Source organism: Chenopodium album, chromosome 11, assembly GCF_948465745.1.
Source record: "Chenopodium album chromosome 11, dcCheAlbu1.1, whole genome shotgun sequence".
Lineage (NCBI taxonomy): Eukaryota > Viridiplantae > Streptophyta > Magnoliopsida > Caryophyllales > Amaranthaceae > Chenopodium > Chenopodium album.
The window spans coordinates 24,180,461-24,199,529 of NC_137844.1; the positions used below are offsets into that span (position 1 = coordinate 24,180,461).

Consider the following 19,069-nt stretch of genomic DNA (forward strand, 5'->3'; position numbering starts at 1 on the left):
GTTTATCTCAGTATTCTTTACCGTAGTTGACTACTTTCCTGGCTTGGCTTTGTTGCATAAGATCTTGCATTAGAGATGTGACTTATGATAATGTTTTCCTTTCCCTGTTCTGGGACTTTTAAAAGAAGAAGTTCAATATTACTGCAGTCTGCAATTGCTTCCTTCTCCTCCATCTATAGTCATCAACTCTCGAAGGGTCCTTTAGTATTTCGCCGTCATCATCTCAATTGCTGCTACTGCCTCCCCTTGTCTTTGATGATGCTGATGCTTCTGTTATTAGTTAGTAATGAAAGTTTTTTTTTTTTTTTTTTTTTTTTTTTTTTTTACGCAAGTAATGAAAGTTACAAGTCAATGTATTTTTTTCTTCCTTTTTAAAGTGTAAAATTACAAGTTATTAAAGAAAATATATGAGAATTATGTATATTATGAGTATATATATGCATTTGTTGCAATTTAGGTGAAAAAAACGCAAAAACAAAAAAATGCAAAAAAAAAAAGTTAAAAGGTTATTTTTTTAAGGCTCAATGGGCAGCAGTTTGGACTACTAAACCGCTCCCCTTTATGCGTCACATTACACAAGTGAAATGCATATGGGAAGCGGTTTAGCGCCAAAATCGCTTCCCATTACCTTCAAATGGCAAGCGGTTTGAACCGCTTTCCATTTAAAGGGGAAATGGGAAGCCCCCTAAGCTCAAGCGGTTCAAAATCGGCCGCTTCCGAACCGCTTTCCAATTTCTTTTTTCTACTAGTAATGGAATATTAATTAGATTATTTATCTTCCTAAAATATAAAATTAATTAGATTATTTATCTACCTAAAATATAAAATTAATTAGATTATTTATCTTCCTAAAATATAAATTCTATCCCTAAAGTGATCGAGATCAAGTAACAAATATTTGATATAGGATAGACTTTAGAAGCCACTTAAACTCAACATCTCCAACCTGGCCACAGAAGTTATATTATATCTCCCATGAAAACTTAAGATTCCATTTCATACGAGTAATAGAGCGTGACCAAGATAAAAACAAAAGACAATATATGATATGGATTAGAGTCCTTACCAAATACGAGTAGCATAAAAAAGGAGCTGATAGATAATGGCCTTAAGTTGCAGTTTGCAATTTAAGGATATGTTGCCTTGAGGTTTGCGGTAACTGAAATTATCAATTTATTTACGTGGATTTTTATTTTTAAACAAACTCTTTTTTTTAAGATTTTATTTTATTATTTTTTTTAAGATGAAGTTTACTGTATTTGTTTTCCTAACTTTTCAAGGGTATCTTTTAACTACTTATAAAACTAGTCTTTTCATTCTATATATTCATCGTTCAAGCTTGTTTTTACACTAATTTTATGATTGCATCAACCACCAAAGCTTGATATCCTTCTCTTAATACTTCCTATTGATCCAACAAGGCCACCAGTGTGTGATTTATTTTATTTTTTTAGGAAACTTTTTTTTACTAGATAAGTGTTTACTGTTTTATTTTCCTGACTTTCCAAGGGTATCATTAACTATAAAACCATTGCCACCTTTTTATCTCATCAAGCTTTTAATTATTCCAATAAAATTAGAAACATGAGTAACATTAGTAACCCCATAGAAAACATAGATTACATTAGTAATCTACACAATTCGATATTGAGCCATATACTTTCTTTTTTACCAACAAAGTCTGCTGTTAAGACTAGAAAATATGAACTTAAGTCTTTGTACTTGACTTTACTGAGATACCAGAATATTATTACACATTGTGCGACAACACGAAAATTTGTTACAATAATTTTGTGAGCAAGGTTTTAGTTGAGAACAATACATCCTATTTACAACCTTTTTGTTTCGAATTCTCTTGTGAAGATGATACTGACAACTACGAGTCATGGTGATTGCTGTAAAGAAAAGTGAACATTTTGAGCTTGATCTGGATTTTACTTTTGGTGGATGTCAAAGTTATAGGTTTCTAGAGTTGATTTGTGGTAAGAGGCTTACGATTTTGAAATTAACAAGTGTATTAGTTGATACCCCAGAGTCTTTTCATCTACCGAGCCTGAAGGTCATCCACTTTACTAGAGTAGAGTTTAATGGTGGCGAACATGTGAAAAGTTTGACATCAAATTGTCATCTCTCCAAGAACTACTTATCGAGGAATGTAGTGGTTTGGATGAGACATTGTATGTGGAGTCTTTGACGTTAAAGTCATTAGAAATAAATGATACTGCGTATCAAAGTATATATGCACCTTCGTGTATTAGCATTAAAGCACCAAATCTTGAGTATCTTAGTATTGAAGATGCGAGATGAAGTTAATGAATTAAGAAACAATTATGATATTTATCAAGGTATCAATTATCTTATAAGCAAGGCTTCAAAAGTAAGTACTTTGAGGCTTATAATAAAATCTAAGGTAAGTTTATACTTACTACAATTTTTTCATCTAATTTATGATGCTTACATATTGACTTAATTTATTGTAAAGTTTTTAACAAAGGTTCATTTAATTTCGATGCATTCTCTACTTTATGAGAAAGATCTACCAACTTTAGAGAAATTGACTCATTGGAAGGTCAAGGCCGATGATTTTACATACGAGTTACTGAAACGGGCTCCCAAGTTGAAATCTTTGATATTTGAGAGAGTAAGTACATAGTTCTTTGTTTCTTTTCCTTTCGTAACAAAAAAATTAAATTAATTTGAATCTAATTGTGTCATAATATTTGGTAATTGTTTATCAGGTTGATGACTGTCTTAATTTTTTAGCGGAAGATGGTTGTGTATCGAGCCTTGAACATGTTACAGTCACCTTGTACAATATATGTAAAGTCTATTTGGTCGCGTATACATTAAAGGTTGCAACAACATTGAAGGAGATGACTATCAAATTGTGTTGGGTATTTCCCTCCTACTTGGAGGAAGAGTGTAATCCCCCATATTTTATAGTAAATTATACGGAGTAATATAATTCTTTATTATTTATACAAATATTTTATTTCGATTCTATTGTATAAATTATTTTATGTAAAAATTTAATTGAGTTCTATTAAACCAATAAGCATTTTTTTTTTAATTTAAAATTCTCTTTTTAGTCACCAACATACTTGTCAATAGCTTAGTAGCCCAATCTTAAGTAAAGAGAGCTTAAACTACTATTCAAACCCAAATTACATTTCCCACTCTTACTTAAAATAAGAAACCAAGCCCATATTCTTATATAAAAACCCCAAAACCCTCATTTTTTCCCCTTACTTTACGTAATTTTTCCCCTCCAGCTTTCCTCTTTGTGTTCTCTGTTTCACGAGTATTCAAAAAAAAAAAAAAAATTGTTGCTACACTCGCTGCTTTCGCTGACCATAAGCAGCAACACCACCACCACCGGCGTCCGCCGCTGTAGTGCCGCCCAGCACCACACTGCAGTTCGCCTCTTCTCCTCCCTTCTTCCTCCCTTGTTTCTCCTTCTTCCTTGTTATTATTAAAGATATTTATTTTAATTTATATTGTTAGTTTTAATTACTTTAATCATGTTTAAATTCTTTAAAAGCATGAGAAATTATCAAGTTTATAAATTTTGATATGTAGTTTAAATTTTCAGATTGCATAATTTGTGAAATTAGGGTTTTAAACTTGATTATTTGGGCATTTTAGGGCTAAATTCGTGTTAGGGGATTGGACTAACCCTATGTTGATTATATTAATTAGCATATAATTTTATTGTTAGTATTAAAATTAATTTTCAGATTTGAATTATGTTTATTTTAGGGTTTAAGTTGATAAATTTGAAGGTTTGATTGAGTTTTCATGAAACTAATTGAATTCTAATTATATATTTCAAGTTTAGATTGTTATATTTATACATTCTATTATTGAATTAAATACCCAGATTTTTAGTCTTGGTTTTAAAGGTTTTAAATCATGGTTTTATAATGGATTTTTAGGGTTTTAATATACTAACCTACTCCATAATGATTATTTCAAGCAGGGATAGATGTCTATGTGATTGTTTTTATTATCTTAAACTTAATTTTAGATTATATTCCTTACTTTAAAGTTGCTGGAAATTCATGTCATGAGCTATATTTTCATGATTTTAACGTATAAACTTATAGTTGAGCTATTAAATTATTAACTTTGACTATTGTGAACAATTTAAAGACATTATTTCAATGGTTTAACGGGTTTTAAAGTAGTTTGGTATTGCTGTAAACTAAATTGCTTAGGGATTGATTGAATTATTGTTGTTTGTTTAGGAGAGGACTTTATAAAAGGTGATTTCTAGTTGGTAAAGTGGCCAAACAATTCGTTTACTTAAGATACGTACAAGGATACGAAATACATTGACTTTAGGAGCATGTTTAAGGACTTGGAAAATTTTGAATCATGTTAGGGAATTTGTGGATTGATTGAAATTGTATGGTAGTAAATTTGGTTGGTGATTAATGTGATGATTTGGTTTTGATACATGTATGAGAAGTGTGTATTAATTTATCTTGTAAGTTTACGTGATTTACAAGTTTAAACTTAGTGATGACTCATATGCTAAGCAATACAATCAATCAAATATCAACCATTCAAGCAATTCAAGTTTCCAATTCAATTCTTGATTTATTAGTGGCAAGTAATGTTTAATATTGAATCCTTTAACTACCTCAGCGTATAAACACCTTAAGTGCACAAGGCACCTCAAATCCTCAACCTTGTCTTATAAGACTTTAATTTTAGCTTTTTGAATCAAATGAAAGTTAAACCCGTTCAAACAAAGCTTTCGGAATCAAATGAAAGTCAAATGCATTCAACAAAGCTGATTTAATCAAATGAAAGTCAAACACATTCAAACAAAGCTTTTTAAATCAAATAAAAGTCAAACACATTTAAGCAAAGCTTTTTGAATCAAATAAAAGTCAAATGCATTTAACAAAGCTAATTGAATAAAAAAAAAAAGTTAAACACATTCAACAAAGCTTTTTGAATCAAATAAAAGTTAAACATATTTAAACAAAGCTTTTTGAATCAAATAAAAGTCAAATGCATTTTACAAAGCTAATTAAATCAAATAAAAGTCAAACACATTCAAACAAGCTTTTTAAATCAAATAAAACTCGAACACATTTAAACAAAGTTTCTTAAATTAAATAAAACTCAAATGCATTCAAAAAAGATAAATAAAACTCAAATGCATTCAAAAAAGATAATAGAATCAAATGAAAGTTAAACACATTCAAACAAAGCTAATTGAATCAAATAAAAGTCAAACCCATTCTAACAAAGCTTTTTAAATCAAATAAAAATCAAATGCATTCAACCAAGCTAATTGAATCAAATGAAAGTCAAACACATTCAAATAAAGCATTTTGAATAAAATGAAAATCAAACACATTCAAATAATGTTTTTTGAATCAAATGAAAATCAAATGCATTCAATAAAGCTAATTAAATCAAATGGAAGTCAAACACATTCAAACAAAGCTTTTTGAATCAAATAAAAGTGAAACACATTCAAATAAAGGTTTTTGAATCAAATGAAAGTCTAATACATTCAACAAAGCTAATTAAATCAAATTAAAGTCAAACACATTCAAACAAAGCTTTTTAAATCAAATGAAAGTCAAATGCATTCAACAAAGCAAATTTATTCAAATAAAAGTCAAACACATCCAAACAAAGCTTTTTGAATCAAATGAAAGTCAAACCCATTCAAACAAAGCTTTTTGAATCAAGTGAAAGTCAAATGCATTCTACAAAGCTAATTGAATCAAATGAAAGTCAAACACATTTAAACAAAGCTTTTTTAATCAAATGAAAGTCAAATACATTGAACAAAGCTAATTGAATCAAATGAAAGTCAAACACTTTCAAACAAATATTTTTGAATCAAATGAAAGTCAAAATGTATTTAACAAAGCCAATTCACTCAAATGAAAGTCAAACACATTCAAACAAAACTTTTTGAATCATATGAAAGTCAAACACATTCAAATAAAGCTAATTGAATCAAATGAAAGTCAAACACATCTAACAAAGCTTTTTGAATCAAATGAAAGTCAAATGCATTCAACAAAGCTAATTGAATCAAATGAAAGTCAAACAAATTCAAACAAAGCTTTTTGAATGAAATAAAAGTCAAACACATTCAGACAAGTTTTTTGAATTAAATGAAAGTCAAATACATTCAACAAAGCTAATTGAATCAAACAAAATTCAACGAAGCTTTTTGAATCAAATGAAAGTCTAAATGCATTCAACAAAGCTAATTGAATCAAACGAAAGTCAACGAAGCTTTTTGAATCAAATGAAAGTCTAAATGCATACAACAAAGCTAATTGAATCAAATTAAAGTCCAACACATTGAAACAAACTTTTTGAATGAAATGAAAGTAATGCATTCAACAAAGCTAATTGAATCAAATAAAAGTGAAACACATTCAATCAAAGCTTTTTGAATCAAATTAATGTCAAAATGCATTTAACAAAGCTAATTGAATCATATAAAAGTCAAACACATTCAAATAAAGCTTTTTAAATCAAATGAAAGTCAAATGCATTCAACAAAGCTAATTGAATCAAGTGATAGTCAAACACATTTAAACAAAGCTTTTTGAATCAAATGAAAGTCAAACACATTCAAATAATGAATTTTAAATCAAATGAAAGTCAAATGCATTCAACAAAGCTAATTGAATTAAATGAAAGTCAAACAAATTTAATTTGAGTCGGGGTGTTGACTTTTCTTGACTTTTCTCTCTTCTCTCTTTTCTCATGGCGATCTGAGTTTTTGCTTGTTTTTTGCAGCTGAAAATTGGTTAAAATAGGCAAGAAGAAGGAACAATCCACCCCCATACCACAAAATACTCAACTTTAGAATAATAAGAACACTTTAGCTTCTTTGATTACTTCAAATAATGAACGAAATCAATCGAATGTTCAGGGTTTTGCTGGATCTGCAACTGCAATTCCAGAAGACTATTTTCAAGAGCTGGTCACCCCATATCTGATTGCTCTTGAGAAACATCACCAATCGATTTGGCCTGATCATTTGAAGAAAATCGATGAAATAATAGCTAGGTCTATTGTTTCATTGGATTCTTTTAGGAATAAGACTAAGAATCAATCATGAGGGAATGTTAAGTTGAATGGGGCTGATAATGAGCTTAATTTTGGATATATTACACAGGATCTTAATCGCACATTACCTAGGGTTACTGTTCCATTGAAATCAGTTACTATTCCATTGAAATCAAGACCCGATTCTTTGTCTGATACCTCTGTTGGTGTTCCTGTAGCTACAACCCCAAGAGCAACCTAGTCAAGGTAATCCTGTTCAAAAAGACAATCCATGGAATAAAGGGTTTCAAGGAAAACTCACTGCAAAGGGGCTTAACCTGTCCTTTGTGGCTCCTGTTATTAAGGAAGGCAAGATAGTAGCTCAGTTGCAGAGTTTAGAATTGAAGCAGGTCAATAGAAAATGGAAGAATGCAATAGTGTTTTATGTAGTGGGATACTATCCAACAATTGCTACTGTATACAAGTATATTGCTGAAACCTAGAATATTGTTTTGAAGCCTGAAATCTTTTGGCATGATGATGGTTACTTCATTTTGAACTTGTAAAATAATGATGATATGCATGCTATTTTAACTGCGAGGCCTTATATGTTTTTTTGGGAAACCAACTATTGTTAAACCTTGGTCTACAAAATTCAACTTTCATGCTGAAATACTTAGGACAGTTCCTCTATGGGTGAAATTCCCTAACCTGCCTCTGAACTACTAGGGTGCGGAAACTTTAAGTAGAATTGGAAGTGTGTTAGGAGTTCCAATCTGTGCAGGGTGAATGTACTTTTAGGCAATTAAGGGTGTCTTTTGCTAGGATGTTAATTGAGGTGGATATCACTAAGGCTTTGCCTTCCAGTGTTTGGATTGTGAGTCCAACTGGGGAACTGGTTGAGCAGAAGGTTGTGTTTGAATGGACACCTCATTTTTGTGCAAAATGTAACAAAGTTGGGCATGATTGCTAAAAAATTACTTATAAACCTCAACCTTAGAAGAAGCACGATGCTCCTATTGCTAAGAAAGTTTGGGTTGCTAAAGCTCAAGCTACTGTTTCACCACCTGCTGCTGACCTTGGGAAAGTTGTTACCACTCTTGGACCTACTACAAATCAAGTTAACTCAGAGAAAGGCTGGAGAGTGGTGGGCAAGAAAAATAAGAGCCATGGTGCTAAACACACTGTTCCTGGTATAACTAATACTAATGATACAGGACTTTACTAGAGGATGAAACTGCAGAGTTAGAGATAGAGAATCCAAGTGGGGGTGAAGATAATCCCCCTTCCCCAACATGATTCTCCTTACTTGGAATGTTAGAGGTCTGAATGCCTCTAACAGGGCAGCTGATGTTAAAAGGCTAATTCATAAACATTCAGCTAATGTGATTAGTTTTCTAAAAACTAAAGTTAAGCAAATAAATAAAGCCAAATTGCAAAGGAAGTTTGGTAATAGTTGGGTCTAGGTGGATAATTATAGTTGTTCTTAGAGAGGAAGGATCTGGCTTGGCTGGAACTCTAACATTATTACTTTGGTGCCTATTATCATTCATGAACAGTTTATTCACCATTCTATTTCTCATAGGGATCTTTCTTCTCAAATTATGTTTACTTTGGTGTATGGCCTTCATTTTATTCATGACAGGGTCCCTTTGTGGGATGGTATTAAAAGGTTGCCTGTACATCAGAATCCTTGGATCTGTTATGGTGATTTTAATACTGTTTTGTATACTTATGGTAGGGTGAATGGCAATCTTGTCTTTGACTATGAAGTTAGGGATTTTCAGAGATTCATTAATGATATGGAGTTTGCTGAGATCAAGAATAAAGGAGCCTATTACTCTTGGAATAACAAAGCTACCTCTAGGCCCATTACTTATACCAGAATTGATAGAGGATTGATTAACCAGGCTTGGGTGGATAGTTTGGGTCATGTTGAAGCTCTCTACTTATCTCCTGCCCTATCTGATCATAGTCTTGTGTTATTTGAGGTTACCCTTGCTCCTCCAGCTAGAGGTAGACCTTTCAGATTTCTTAATTGTCTTACTCAACATGAGCATTTCATTGATACTGTTAAGACTGCTTGGACTGGTCCTACTTTTGGGAATGCCATGTAGAAAGTCCAGTATAGGCTGAAAAGGGTGAAAATTGCTCTTAAATCATTGCATATGAGGTATTTTAGGAATGTTCCTGAGAAAATTGAGGCTGTTAAGTTGAACTTAGAGCAAATTCAGCAAGATTTGGCTAGGAATATTGATGAAGAACTTTGCTGGATCTAGAACTCCAGGGTATTGAGAAAGTTAAGCACTAGAATAATGTTCAGGAAACTATTTATAAGCAGAAATCTAGAATTCAATGGGTGAAGCTTGGTGATGGGAATAATCACTATTTCTTTTATGCTCTGAAATAAAGGCAGGCCAGGAATAGAATTGATTCTATCTATAATGATAATGACGTTCATTTGAAAGACTCAGATGAGGTTGCCGTTGAAATCTGTCAATTTTTTAAAGTGTTACTTGGTTCTGCTAACACTTTGCTTCTTGCTCCTATTTCTCATGCTGAGATTGATCTGGCTTTGAAGAATATTGATGATAGTAAGGCTCTTGGTATTGATGGGTTTAATTCTTGCTTTTTCAAGAAGGTTTGGCCTGAGATAAAGCAGGATGTTTATGCTGGGGTTCTAGATTTCTTTAACAGATATGATATGCAAAGAGAATGGAACTGCACAACCATTACTTTGGTTTCTAAGGTTCCTAACCCAACCTATGTGAAAGAATATAGGCCTATAGCTTGCTATACTGTGATTTACAAGCTCATATCTAAAGTGATTACTACAAGGCTTGCTCAGGTTATTGGGGAGGTTGTAGATGATGCTCAGGCAGGGTTTATCCCTGGGAAACACATAGGTGATAATATTTTGCTGGAAACTGAGTTGATTAAAGGATATTCTCATAAGCATATTACTCCTAGATGTATGATGAAGGTGGATTCGAAGAAAGTCTATGATTCTATTGAATGAAGCTTTTTGAGTACTGTGCTTGTGGAGCTGGGTTTTCCAAACAAGTTTATAGCTTAGATTATGGGGTGTATCACCACTGTTTCTTTTTCCATTCTGATTAATGGTTTTCCTACCCCCCTCCAAGCTAAGAAAGGTTTGAGGCAGGGTGATCCAATGTCTTCCTTCCTATTTGCAAATGGGATGAAATATCTGTCGAGGTGCCTGTATAAGCACTCTTTGCAGCCTGATTTCAATTTTCATCCTAGATGTGAGAAGCTTTCTCTTACTCATCTCATGTTTGCTGATGATCTGCTCATGTTTGCCAAGGCTGACCTTGCTTCTATCTAGTTGCTTTTCCAAGCTTTTAGTAAGTTTTCTACTGCTTCAGGTTTTGCTACCAACCTTGATAAAAGTGAGGTTTCTTTGGAGGGATTTTTGGTGATGATCAACAGATTTTGGCTCAGGCTATTGGAATTGGGAGAGGTTCTATTCCTTTTAAGTACTTAGGTGTCCCTCTCTCTTCTAAGAAGTTTACTATTTCTTAATGTAGGTTCTTAGTGAAGAGAGTAACTGCTGGAATCACATGTTGGACTACAAAGCACTTATCCTATGCAGGGATTGGAGTTTAGACTTATTGGGCTTAGATTTTTGTCCTTTATAAGATATTTTTAGAGAAATTGAAGCAAGATTTAGAGTGTTCCTTTGGACTGACAGTGCTAACTTTTCTAGGAAGGCTCTTGCCTCTTGGGATTCTATTTGTCTTCCCAAGGTGAGTGGGGGGGGGGGTGGAATGTTCTCTCCCTTACTGACTAGAACAAAGCAACTATAACCAAACTGGTTTGGGACTTGGCTCATAAATCTGATAGTTTATGGGTGAAATGGGTCCATGTTTATTACTTCAAGAACAGGCAATGCTGGGACTTTCTTGTCCCTAAGAAATGTTCTTGTGTTTTGAGGAAAATTTTACAATGTAGGGGTATTATAGATAATGAGGGAGGTTGGAGCTCTGTTATCTCTAGGAATACTATGAAGATTAGTAAGCTTTATAAGTTGATCAGACCTCAGAGACCTAAAATGGACTGGAAAAGGCTCATTTGTAATAATCATGCTTCCCCTAAGAGTGTTTTTATCTTGTGGCTTGCTTTGTGGAATAGGTTACTGACAAAAGACAGATTGATTTCTTGGAACTTAGCCTGTGATCCAGTTTGCTTACTCTGTCTGCAGGAGAATGAGTCTGTTCAGTACTTATTTTTCTCTTATGCTTATTCTCAGAGAATCTGGAAAGCTGTTTTGGACAAGCTGAGGTGCTGCAGACCTGTTTATGGTTTTGCTGAGGAAGTTCTTTGGATGCATCAACATTGCAGGAGGAGTGGTACTAAATCAACATGGATGCTTATAGCTTTTGCAGAGGTTGTGCATTGTATTTGGATGCAGAGGAACAACACCATGTTCAATGGAACCTGTAAACCTGAAGAGTATGCTGTAAAGGACATTGTTTTTAACCTTGCCTGTAGGTGTGATGTTATTGATAGAAATTGCCTTATTTTGTAATTTGGTTAGTCTGTTGCTTGTTTTGGCACCTGCTGTCTAGTCCTGCGACAGGGTTTGTCTGCAGCTGAGTCTAGGGGGTGGCATGTTGTCTTCTTTTTTCTTTCCTGGTTCTACCCTTTAGCAACCTTCCTAGAAGATGGCTAGGATCAGGCCTAGTTCTTGTTTCCTTGGTGAACACTTCCTACAAGGAGGCACCAAGGTAACAAGGACTGTTTGGGTGGATGTTTGCCTGTATTCCAGGCCGTGTGTAGTTTGGGGGTTACAGCTTAACTTGGTGTAAGTTGTAATGTTTTGCTCTCTTTTACTAATAAAATGCTAATTTACCAAAAAAAAAAGTTAAACAAATTCAAACAAAGCTTTTTGAATCAAATAAAAGTCTAAAGCATTTAACAAAGCTATGAAAGTCAAACACATATAAACAAAGCTTTTTAAATCAAATAAAAGTCAAAATGCATTCAAACAAAGGTTTTTGAATCAAATAAAAGTCAAACACAGTGAGACAAAGCTTTTTCAATCAAATGAAAGTCTAATGGATTCGACAAAGCAAATTGAATCAAATGAAAGTCAAACACATTCAAACAAAGCTTTTTGAATCAAATAAAAGTCAAAATAAATTCAAACAAAGCTTTTTGAATCAAATAAAAGTCAAACACTTTCAAACAAATCTTTTTGAATCAAAAGAAAGTCTAATGCATTCAACAAAGCTAATTGAATCAAATGAAAGTCAAACACATTCAAATAAAGCTTTTTAAATCAAATAAAAGTCAAACGCATATACAAAAAGCTTTTTGAATCAAATGAAAGTCAAATGCATTTTACAAAGCTAATTAAATCAAATAAAAGTCAAACACATATAAAAAAGCTTTTTGAATCAAATGAAAGTCAAATGCATTCTACAAAGCTAATTAAATCAAATAAAAGTCAAACACATTCAAACAAAGCTTTTTGAATCAAATAAAAGTCAAACACATTCAAAGAAAGTTTTTTGAACCAAATAAAAGTCAAATGCATTAAAAAAAGATAATTGAATCAAATAAAAGTCAAACACATTCAAACAAAGCTAATTGAATGAAATGAAAATCAAACACATTCTAACAAAGATTTTTTAATCAAATGAAAGTCAAATGCATTCAACAAAGCTAATTAAATCAAACGAAAGTCAAACACATTTAAACAAAGCATTTAAAAAAAGAAAAAGTCAAGAACAATTAAATAATGCTTTTTGAATCAAATGAAAGTCAAATACATTCAATAAAGCTAATTGAATCAAATGAAAGTCAATCAAATTCAAACAAAGTTTTTTGAATCAAATGAAAGTCTAATGCATTCAACAAAGCTATTTGAATCAAATGAAAGTCAAACACATTCGAACAAAGCTTTTTGATTCAAATAAAAGTCAAAATGCATTCAAACAAAGCTTTTTGAATCAAATAAAAGCCAAACACATTCAAACAAAGGTTTTTGAATCAAAAGAAAGTCTAATGCATTCAACAAATCTAATTGAATCAAATGAAAGTTAAACACATTCAAACAAAGCTTTTTGAATCAAATAAAAGTCAAACACATATAAAAAAAAGCTTTTTAAATCAAATGAAAGTCAAATGCATCTACAAAGCTAATTAAATCAAATAAAACTCAAACACATATAAAAAAAGCTTTTTAAATCAAATGATAGTCAAATGCATTCTACAAAGCTAATTAAATCAAATAAAAGTCAAACACATTCAAACAAAGCGTTTTGAATCAAATAAAAGTCAAACGCAGTCAAAAAAGCTTTTTGAATCAAATAAAAGTCAAACACATTCAAACAAAGCTTTTTGAATCAAATGAAAGTCTAATGCATTCAACAAAGCTAATTGAATCAAATAAAAGTCAAACACATTCAACAAAGCTAATTAAATGAAATGAAAGTCAAACACATTCTAACAAAGATTTTTTAATCAAATGAAAGTCAAATGCATTCAACAAAGCTAGTTGAATCAAACGAAAGTTAAACACATTCAAACAAAGCATTTTTAAAAAAAAAGAAAGTCAAGAACAATTAAATAATGATTTTTGAACAAATGAAAGTCAAATGCATTCAATAAAGCTAATTGAATCAAATGAAAGTTAATCAAATTCAAACAAATTTTTTTGAATTAAATGAAAGTCTAATGCATTCAACAAAGCTATTTGAATCAAATGAAAGTCAAACACATTCGAACAAAGCTTTTTAATTCAAATAAGAGTTAAAATGCATTTAAACAAAGCTTTTTGAATCAAATAAAAGTCAAACACATTCAAACAAAGCTTTTTGAATCAAATGAAAGTGTAATTCATTCAACAAAGCTAATTGAATCAAATGAAAGTCAAACACATTCAAACAAAGCTTTTTGAATAAAATGAAAGTCAAATGCTTTCAATAAAGCTAATTTAATCAAATAAAAGTCAAACACATCCAAACAAAGCTCTTTGAATCAAATGAAAGTCAAACCCATTCAAACAAAGCTTTTTGAATCATGTGAAAGTCAAATGCATTCTACAAAGCTAAATGAATCAAATGAAAGTCAAACACATTCAAACAAAGCTTTTTGAATCAAATGTAAGTCAAATGCATTGAACAAAGCTAATTGAATCAAATGAAAGTCAAACACTTTCAAACAAAGTTTTTTGAATCAAATGAAAGTCAAAATGTATTCAACAAAGCCAATTGACTAAACACATTCATTTGAATCAAGGTTTGCGTTGACTTCCGTTGACTTTTCTCTCTAGCGATTTCCATGACGGTTTGAGCTAGGTTGGGATCTTCATCTGGCTTCTTCTCTACCATTCCTCGCAAGAAAAAGCAGTCTACACCTCTCACGCAAACTACTATTCATTCTCCATTTGAAAAGATACTGGATAATTTGTGAAAATCTGGGGTCTCTTCAAATCCTGAATCGATTGCTGAAGATGAAGAAATGGTTACTCCTCCTCCTCACTTGGTGCACCCATCTGTTGGAATAATATCCAGGGGGATCTGAGGAATCTTGAGAGCATCCATTGGAGCTCAATTGCTTAGATTCCAGCTCAATCCAATGGAACAGTACCTAGGGTTTCTACGGGTACTGTTCCATTGATTTATGGGCAAAATCGAAGCTCTAACACTCCTTCTGCTGCAATTCCTGATGCTTCTAAGGGGTCTGATGCTAATAATCAACCTCCTTACACTTGTACTGAAGATTGGAAGGGTTTGATCAAAGGGAAGCTTAATGCAAAACGGGCTGCTCTGTCCTTTGTTGCTCCATTCATTAGAGATGGCAAATCGATTGCAAAGCTTAATACAACAGAACTTCTAGAAGGAAACAAAAAGTGGGTAATGCTCTTATCTTCTATGTTGTAGGCTATTCTCCCACTATCTCTGCTGTTCATAAGTTCATTGCTGATAACTGGAGTAATATAACTAAAACAAACATTTTTTTTGGCATGATGAGGGTTACTTTATAATTAATCTATCTTCTGATGCTGATAAGAATGCCATCTTATGTTCTGGTCCTCACATGTTCTTTGGCAAACTTGCCATTGTTAAAGCTTGGACTGACAAATTTGATTTTCATGCTAAGGTTTTAAGAACTATTCCTTTGTGGGTCAGATTGCCAAATTTACCTTTGAACTGCTGGGGTGCTGATACCCTAAGTAGAATTGGTAGTTTAATTGGAGTTCCTATCTGTGCTGATGAATGCACCTCTAGGCAGCTTAGGGTGTCTTTTGCAAGGCTCCTTATTGATTTTGATGTCACTAAAGCCCTGCCTAGTTCTATCTGGGTTGAAAGCCCTACTGGTGAATTGATTGAGCTAAAAGTGCACTTTGAGTGGACACCACCATTTTGTAAAAAGTGTAACAAGGTGGGGCATGACTGTGTTGCACCCCAAAAACCTGCTTAGAGGCAAAAACAGTCTGGTGATGCTAAACACTCTCTAGTAGAAGTTAAGAAAGTCTGGGTTCCCAAGAAAGCCAATCCTGCTGCTAGTAATAAAGTTACTGAACCTGTTAAGGAAGTTACTCCAGTTCCTCAGGTTTAGCAATCTATTAAGGAACAAGATGAGTAGCAAGTTCCTGGCCAGAAATCAAAGAAAAAAACTAACAGGAAAATTGAATTCCCTATTTCTAGCTCAAATACTTATCTTCCTTTGGTAAGTAATGCTAATGATGTGGTTGACATTGCCGACGAAACTGATGATACTATCGGGGGTGATGGTAATCCCCTCAAGGGACATGATTATTTTATCTTGGAATATTAGGGGTCTTAATTACCCTGGGAAGGTAGCTACAATCAAGAAGCTGCTTTCGGATCGGAAATGTGATGTTATCTGTATTCTTGAAACAAAGGTGAAACAACATAATTGTTCCAAAATTCAGAAAAAGATTGGTTATGCTTGGTCTTGGTTTGATAATTACAGTTGCTCCTTAAAAGGTAGAATTTGGGTGGGTTGGAAGGCTGACCTTATTAATCTCACTGTTCTCTCTGTTCAGGAGCAATTTGTGCACTGTTACCTTGCTACTAAGGACCTTCAGAGTCAATTTTTTATCACTTTTGTCTATGGTTTGCACACTGTTCATGACAGGTTACAGCTGTGGACTGGTCTTAGACATTTATCTAGCATTTCTGGACCTTGGTTATGTACTGGTGATTTTAATTCTATCTTGTCTGCTGAGGATAGGATTAATGGAGCTGAAGTTACTGATTATGAAACTAGGGACTTTCAGAATGTGCTTGATGATTTGGCCTTGACTGAAATAAAAAGTAAAGGTTCCTTTTTCTCTTAGTGTAACAAGGCTCATACTGGTCCTAGATCTTATTCTAGGATAAATAGAGGGATTGTGAACCAGGACTGGATTGTTTAGTATGGGCAGGTGGAAGCTGTCTATCTACTTCCCTCTCTTACTGACCATAATCTTGTTCTTTTTGATGTTTTTCACTCTCAACCCAGTAAAGGAAGACCTTTTAGGTTTCTTAATTGCCTAGCTAACCATGAAAATTTCTTTTCTATTGTTGATAATGCCTGGCATTGTTCTGTCTCTGGTAATGCAATGTTTAGAGTTTGATCTAAGCTCAAAATAGTAAAGACAGCTTTGAAAAATTTGAATATTCAGAAATTTGGGGACATTACTGCAAAAATTGAGGCTGCTTAGAACATTCTTTCTGATATTCAAAACCAGATTAATTCTGATGTGCATAATGCTGACTTGTACAATTAGGAAATGGAAGTTATTCAAAACATCAAGCATTGGCTTAGTGTTCAAGAAAGTATATATAAGCAGAAATCTAGAGTTGAGTGGTTGCAGCTTGGTGACAGTAATAATAAGTTTTTCTTTTCTGTCATGAAGCACAAGCAAGGTAGGAATAGAATTGACACTATTTTTGATGAACATGATGTTTTGTTAAAAGTTCCTACAGACATTGAAGCTGAAATTGTTAATTTCTATAAGAAGTTGCTTGGTACAATAGTTGATTCTCTCCCTGATATTGATCTTAGCACTGTCAAAAGGGGCAACCAGCTCTTTAGGAATTCCCAACAGTTACTCATTGCTCCTGTTACCACTGAGGAATTCCCAACAGCTAAGGATTTCAGACCTACTGCTTCTTGTTCTGTTCTCTATAAAGTGGTCTCTAAAATCCTTACTGCTAGACTTGCTAGTGTTCTTGCTGAAGTTATTGATGGAGCTCAGGCTGGGTTTGTCCCAGGGAAGTATATAGGGGATAATATCCTCCTAGCTACTGAGCTTATTAAAGGTTATAGTCATAATTTTCTCTCTCCAAGGTGTATGCTGAAAATTGATTTCAAGAAAGATTATGACTCTGTGGAATGGAGTTTCCTTGAGGTTGTTATGTCTGAGCTTGGCTTCCCTGGTCAGTTTATTGGCTGGATCATGGCCTGTCTTTCTTTTGTCTCTTTCTCCATATTGATAAATGGTATTCCAACTAAGCCTTTCCCTGCAAAGAAAGGGCTCAGGCAGGGTGATCCTATGTCCCCATTTTCTTTGCAATTGGTATGGAGTATCTCTCTAGATGTCTTGCTGAGTTGCACCTGGTCCCAACTTTAATTATCACCCAAGGTGTGAGAAAATGATGCTAACTCACTTAATGTTTGCTGTTGATCTCTTATTGTTCTCCAGAGTTGATAAAGATTATGTTACTTTGCTTTTTCAAGCTTTCACAAAATTTTCTACAGCTTCTGGTCTTTCTGCAAATTTAGACAAGAGTGACGTTTATTTTGGTGGACTTCCTACCGTTGAGCAAGATGCTTTGAGAAGCCTGATTAGGGTAGTTCCTTGTTCTATCCCTTTTAAGTACTTAGGGGTTCCTTTATCTTCAAAGAAGGTTACTGTTTCTCAATGTAAACCTTTAGTGGATAAAGTTACTGCCAGAATCAATGGCTGGTTTACTGTGCATCTCTCTTATGCTGGTAGATTGCAGTTAGTGAAAAGTGTTCTTTTTGGCATCCAGACTTAATGGGCTCAAATCTTTGTTTTGCCTAAAAAGATCCTTAAAGAAATGAAAAGTAGATTCAGAGTGTTTTTATGGACTGGGAAGGCCAATCCCTCAAAGAAATCTCTAGTGTCCTGGTCTCAAGTCTGTCTTCCTAAGGTCAGTGGTGGGTGGAACCTTATCTCCCTCCCTGATTGGAATACCACTGCTATTGCTAAGCTTTTGTGGGATCTTGCCCACAAAGCTAATAACCTTTGGGTTAAGTGGGTGCATATCTACTATTTCAAAGGTAGAGCTTGGTGGTCTATTCCTGCCCCAAAGAAGTGTTCTTGGGTTCTTAGTAAGATCTTGAAGTGCAAAACTATTATTGATAATATTGGTGGATGGGATGCTGTTCACCAGGGTGGTAGAGTTAAAATCAAAAGGGTTTATCAATTGATCATTGCTTAAGCTCCCAAAGTTGCTTGGAGAAGAATCATTTGTAATAATGCTGCTTCCCCTAAAAGCCTGTTTATCACTTGGCTTGCTGTGAGAAATAGACTGGTTACTAAGGAGAAGTTACTTTCTTGGAACATTCATTGTGATCCCATTTGTTTTTTATGTAATCAGAATTTGGAAGATGTGCAACATCTTTTCTTTGATTGTGATTATGCTAAAGGTATTTGGATGAAACTGCTTCATCTTTTTGGGTTTAACAGAACTGCTTGGGCTTTTGATGCTGAAGTTCTGTGGATTTCAAAATTCTGCAGGAAGTCTAGACCCAAATACAGATTACTGAGTATGTGTTTTGCTGAAGTTGTCTACCATATCTGGTGCAGAGGAATGCTTTGATCTTCACTGGTAGTTGTAAACCTGTAGATGCTGTTTTCAGGAACATTTTATTTGTTTTTGACTGTAGGTGTAATACTAGTGATAGAAAATTGCTTATTTGTAAGCTTGCTTTGCTGTCTGCTGTTGTTTGCCTCTTTTGTCTAATCCTGCTATCAGATCTGCACTGTAGCTAGTCTAAGGGAGGCATGTGTGTTCTTATTTGT

The 19,069-nt window shown here is 33.5% G+C and overlaps 2 protein-coding genes across 2 annotated transcripts; both read left to right on the forward strand.

Moving 5' to 3' along the window:
- Positions 1-8,642: 8,642 nt before the first annotated feature.
- LOC145566464 (uncharacterized) lies at positions 8,643-10,057 on the forward strand. Its single transcript, XM_081625876.1, has 2 exons — positions 8,643-9,151; positions 9,451-10,057. The coding sequence occupies exons 1-2, from the start codon at positions 8,643-8,645 to the stop codon at positions 10,055-10,057; spliced, it is 1,116 nt and encodes a 371-aa protein (XP_081482002.1).
- A 5,688-nt stretch (positions 10,058-15,745) lies between these two features.
- LOC145566465 (uncharacterized) lies at positions 15,746-16,372 on the forward strand. The gene has a single exon (XM_081625877.1). It carries the CDS (start codon positions 15,746-15,748, stop codon positions 16,370-16,372), a length of 627 nt encoding a protein of 208 aa, XP_081482003.1.
- The last annotated feature ends 2,697 nt before the right edge of the window (positions 16,373-19,069 follow it).

Excerpts from the sequence above, each read along its gene's own strand:
- LOC145566465 (XM_081625877.1), top strand. The coding sequence starts at position 15,746 with ATGCTAATGATGTGGTTGACATTGCCGACGAAACTGATGATACTATCG.
- LOC145566464 (XM_081625876.1), top strand. The coding sequence starts at position 8,643 with ATGTTTACTTTGGTGTATGGCCTTCATTTTATTCATGACAGGGTCCCT. Across the intron at positions 9,152-9,450 it reads CCTACTTTTGGGAATGCCAT|GCAGGCCAGGAATAGAATTG; the intron begins GTAGAAAGTCCA and ends TCTGAAATAAAG.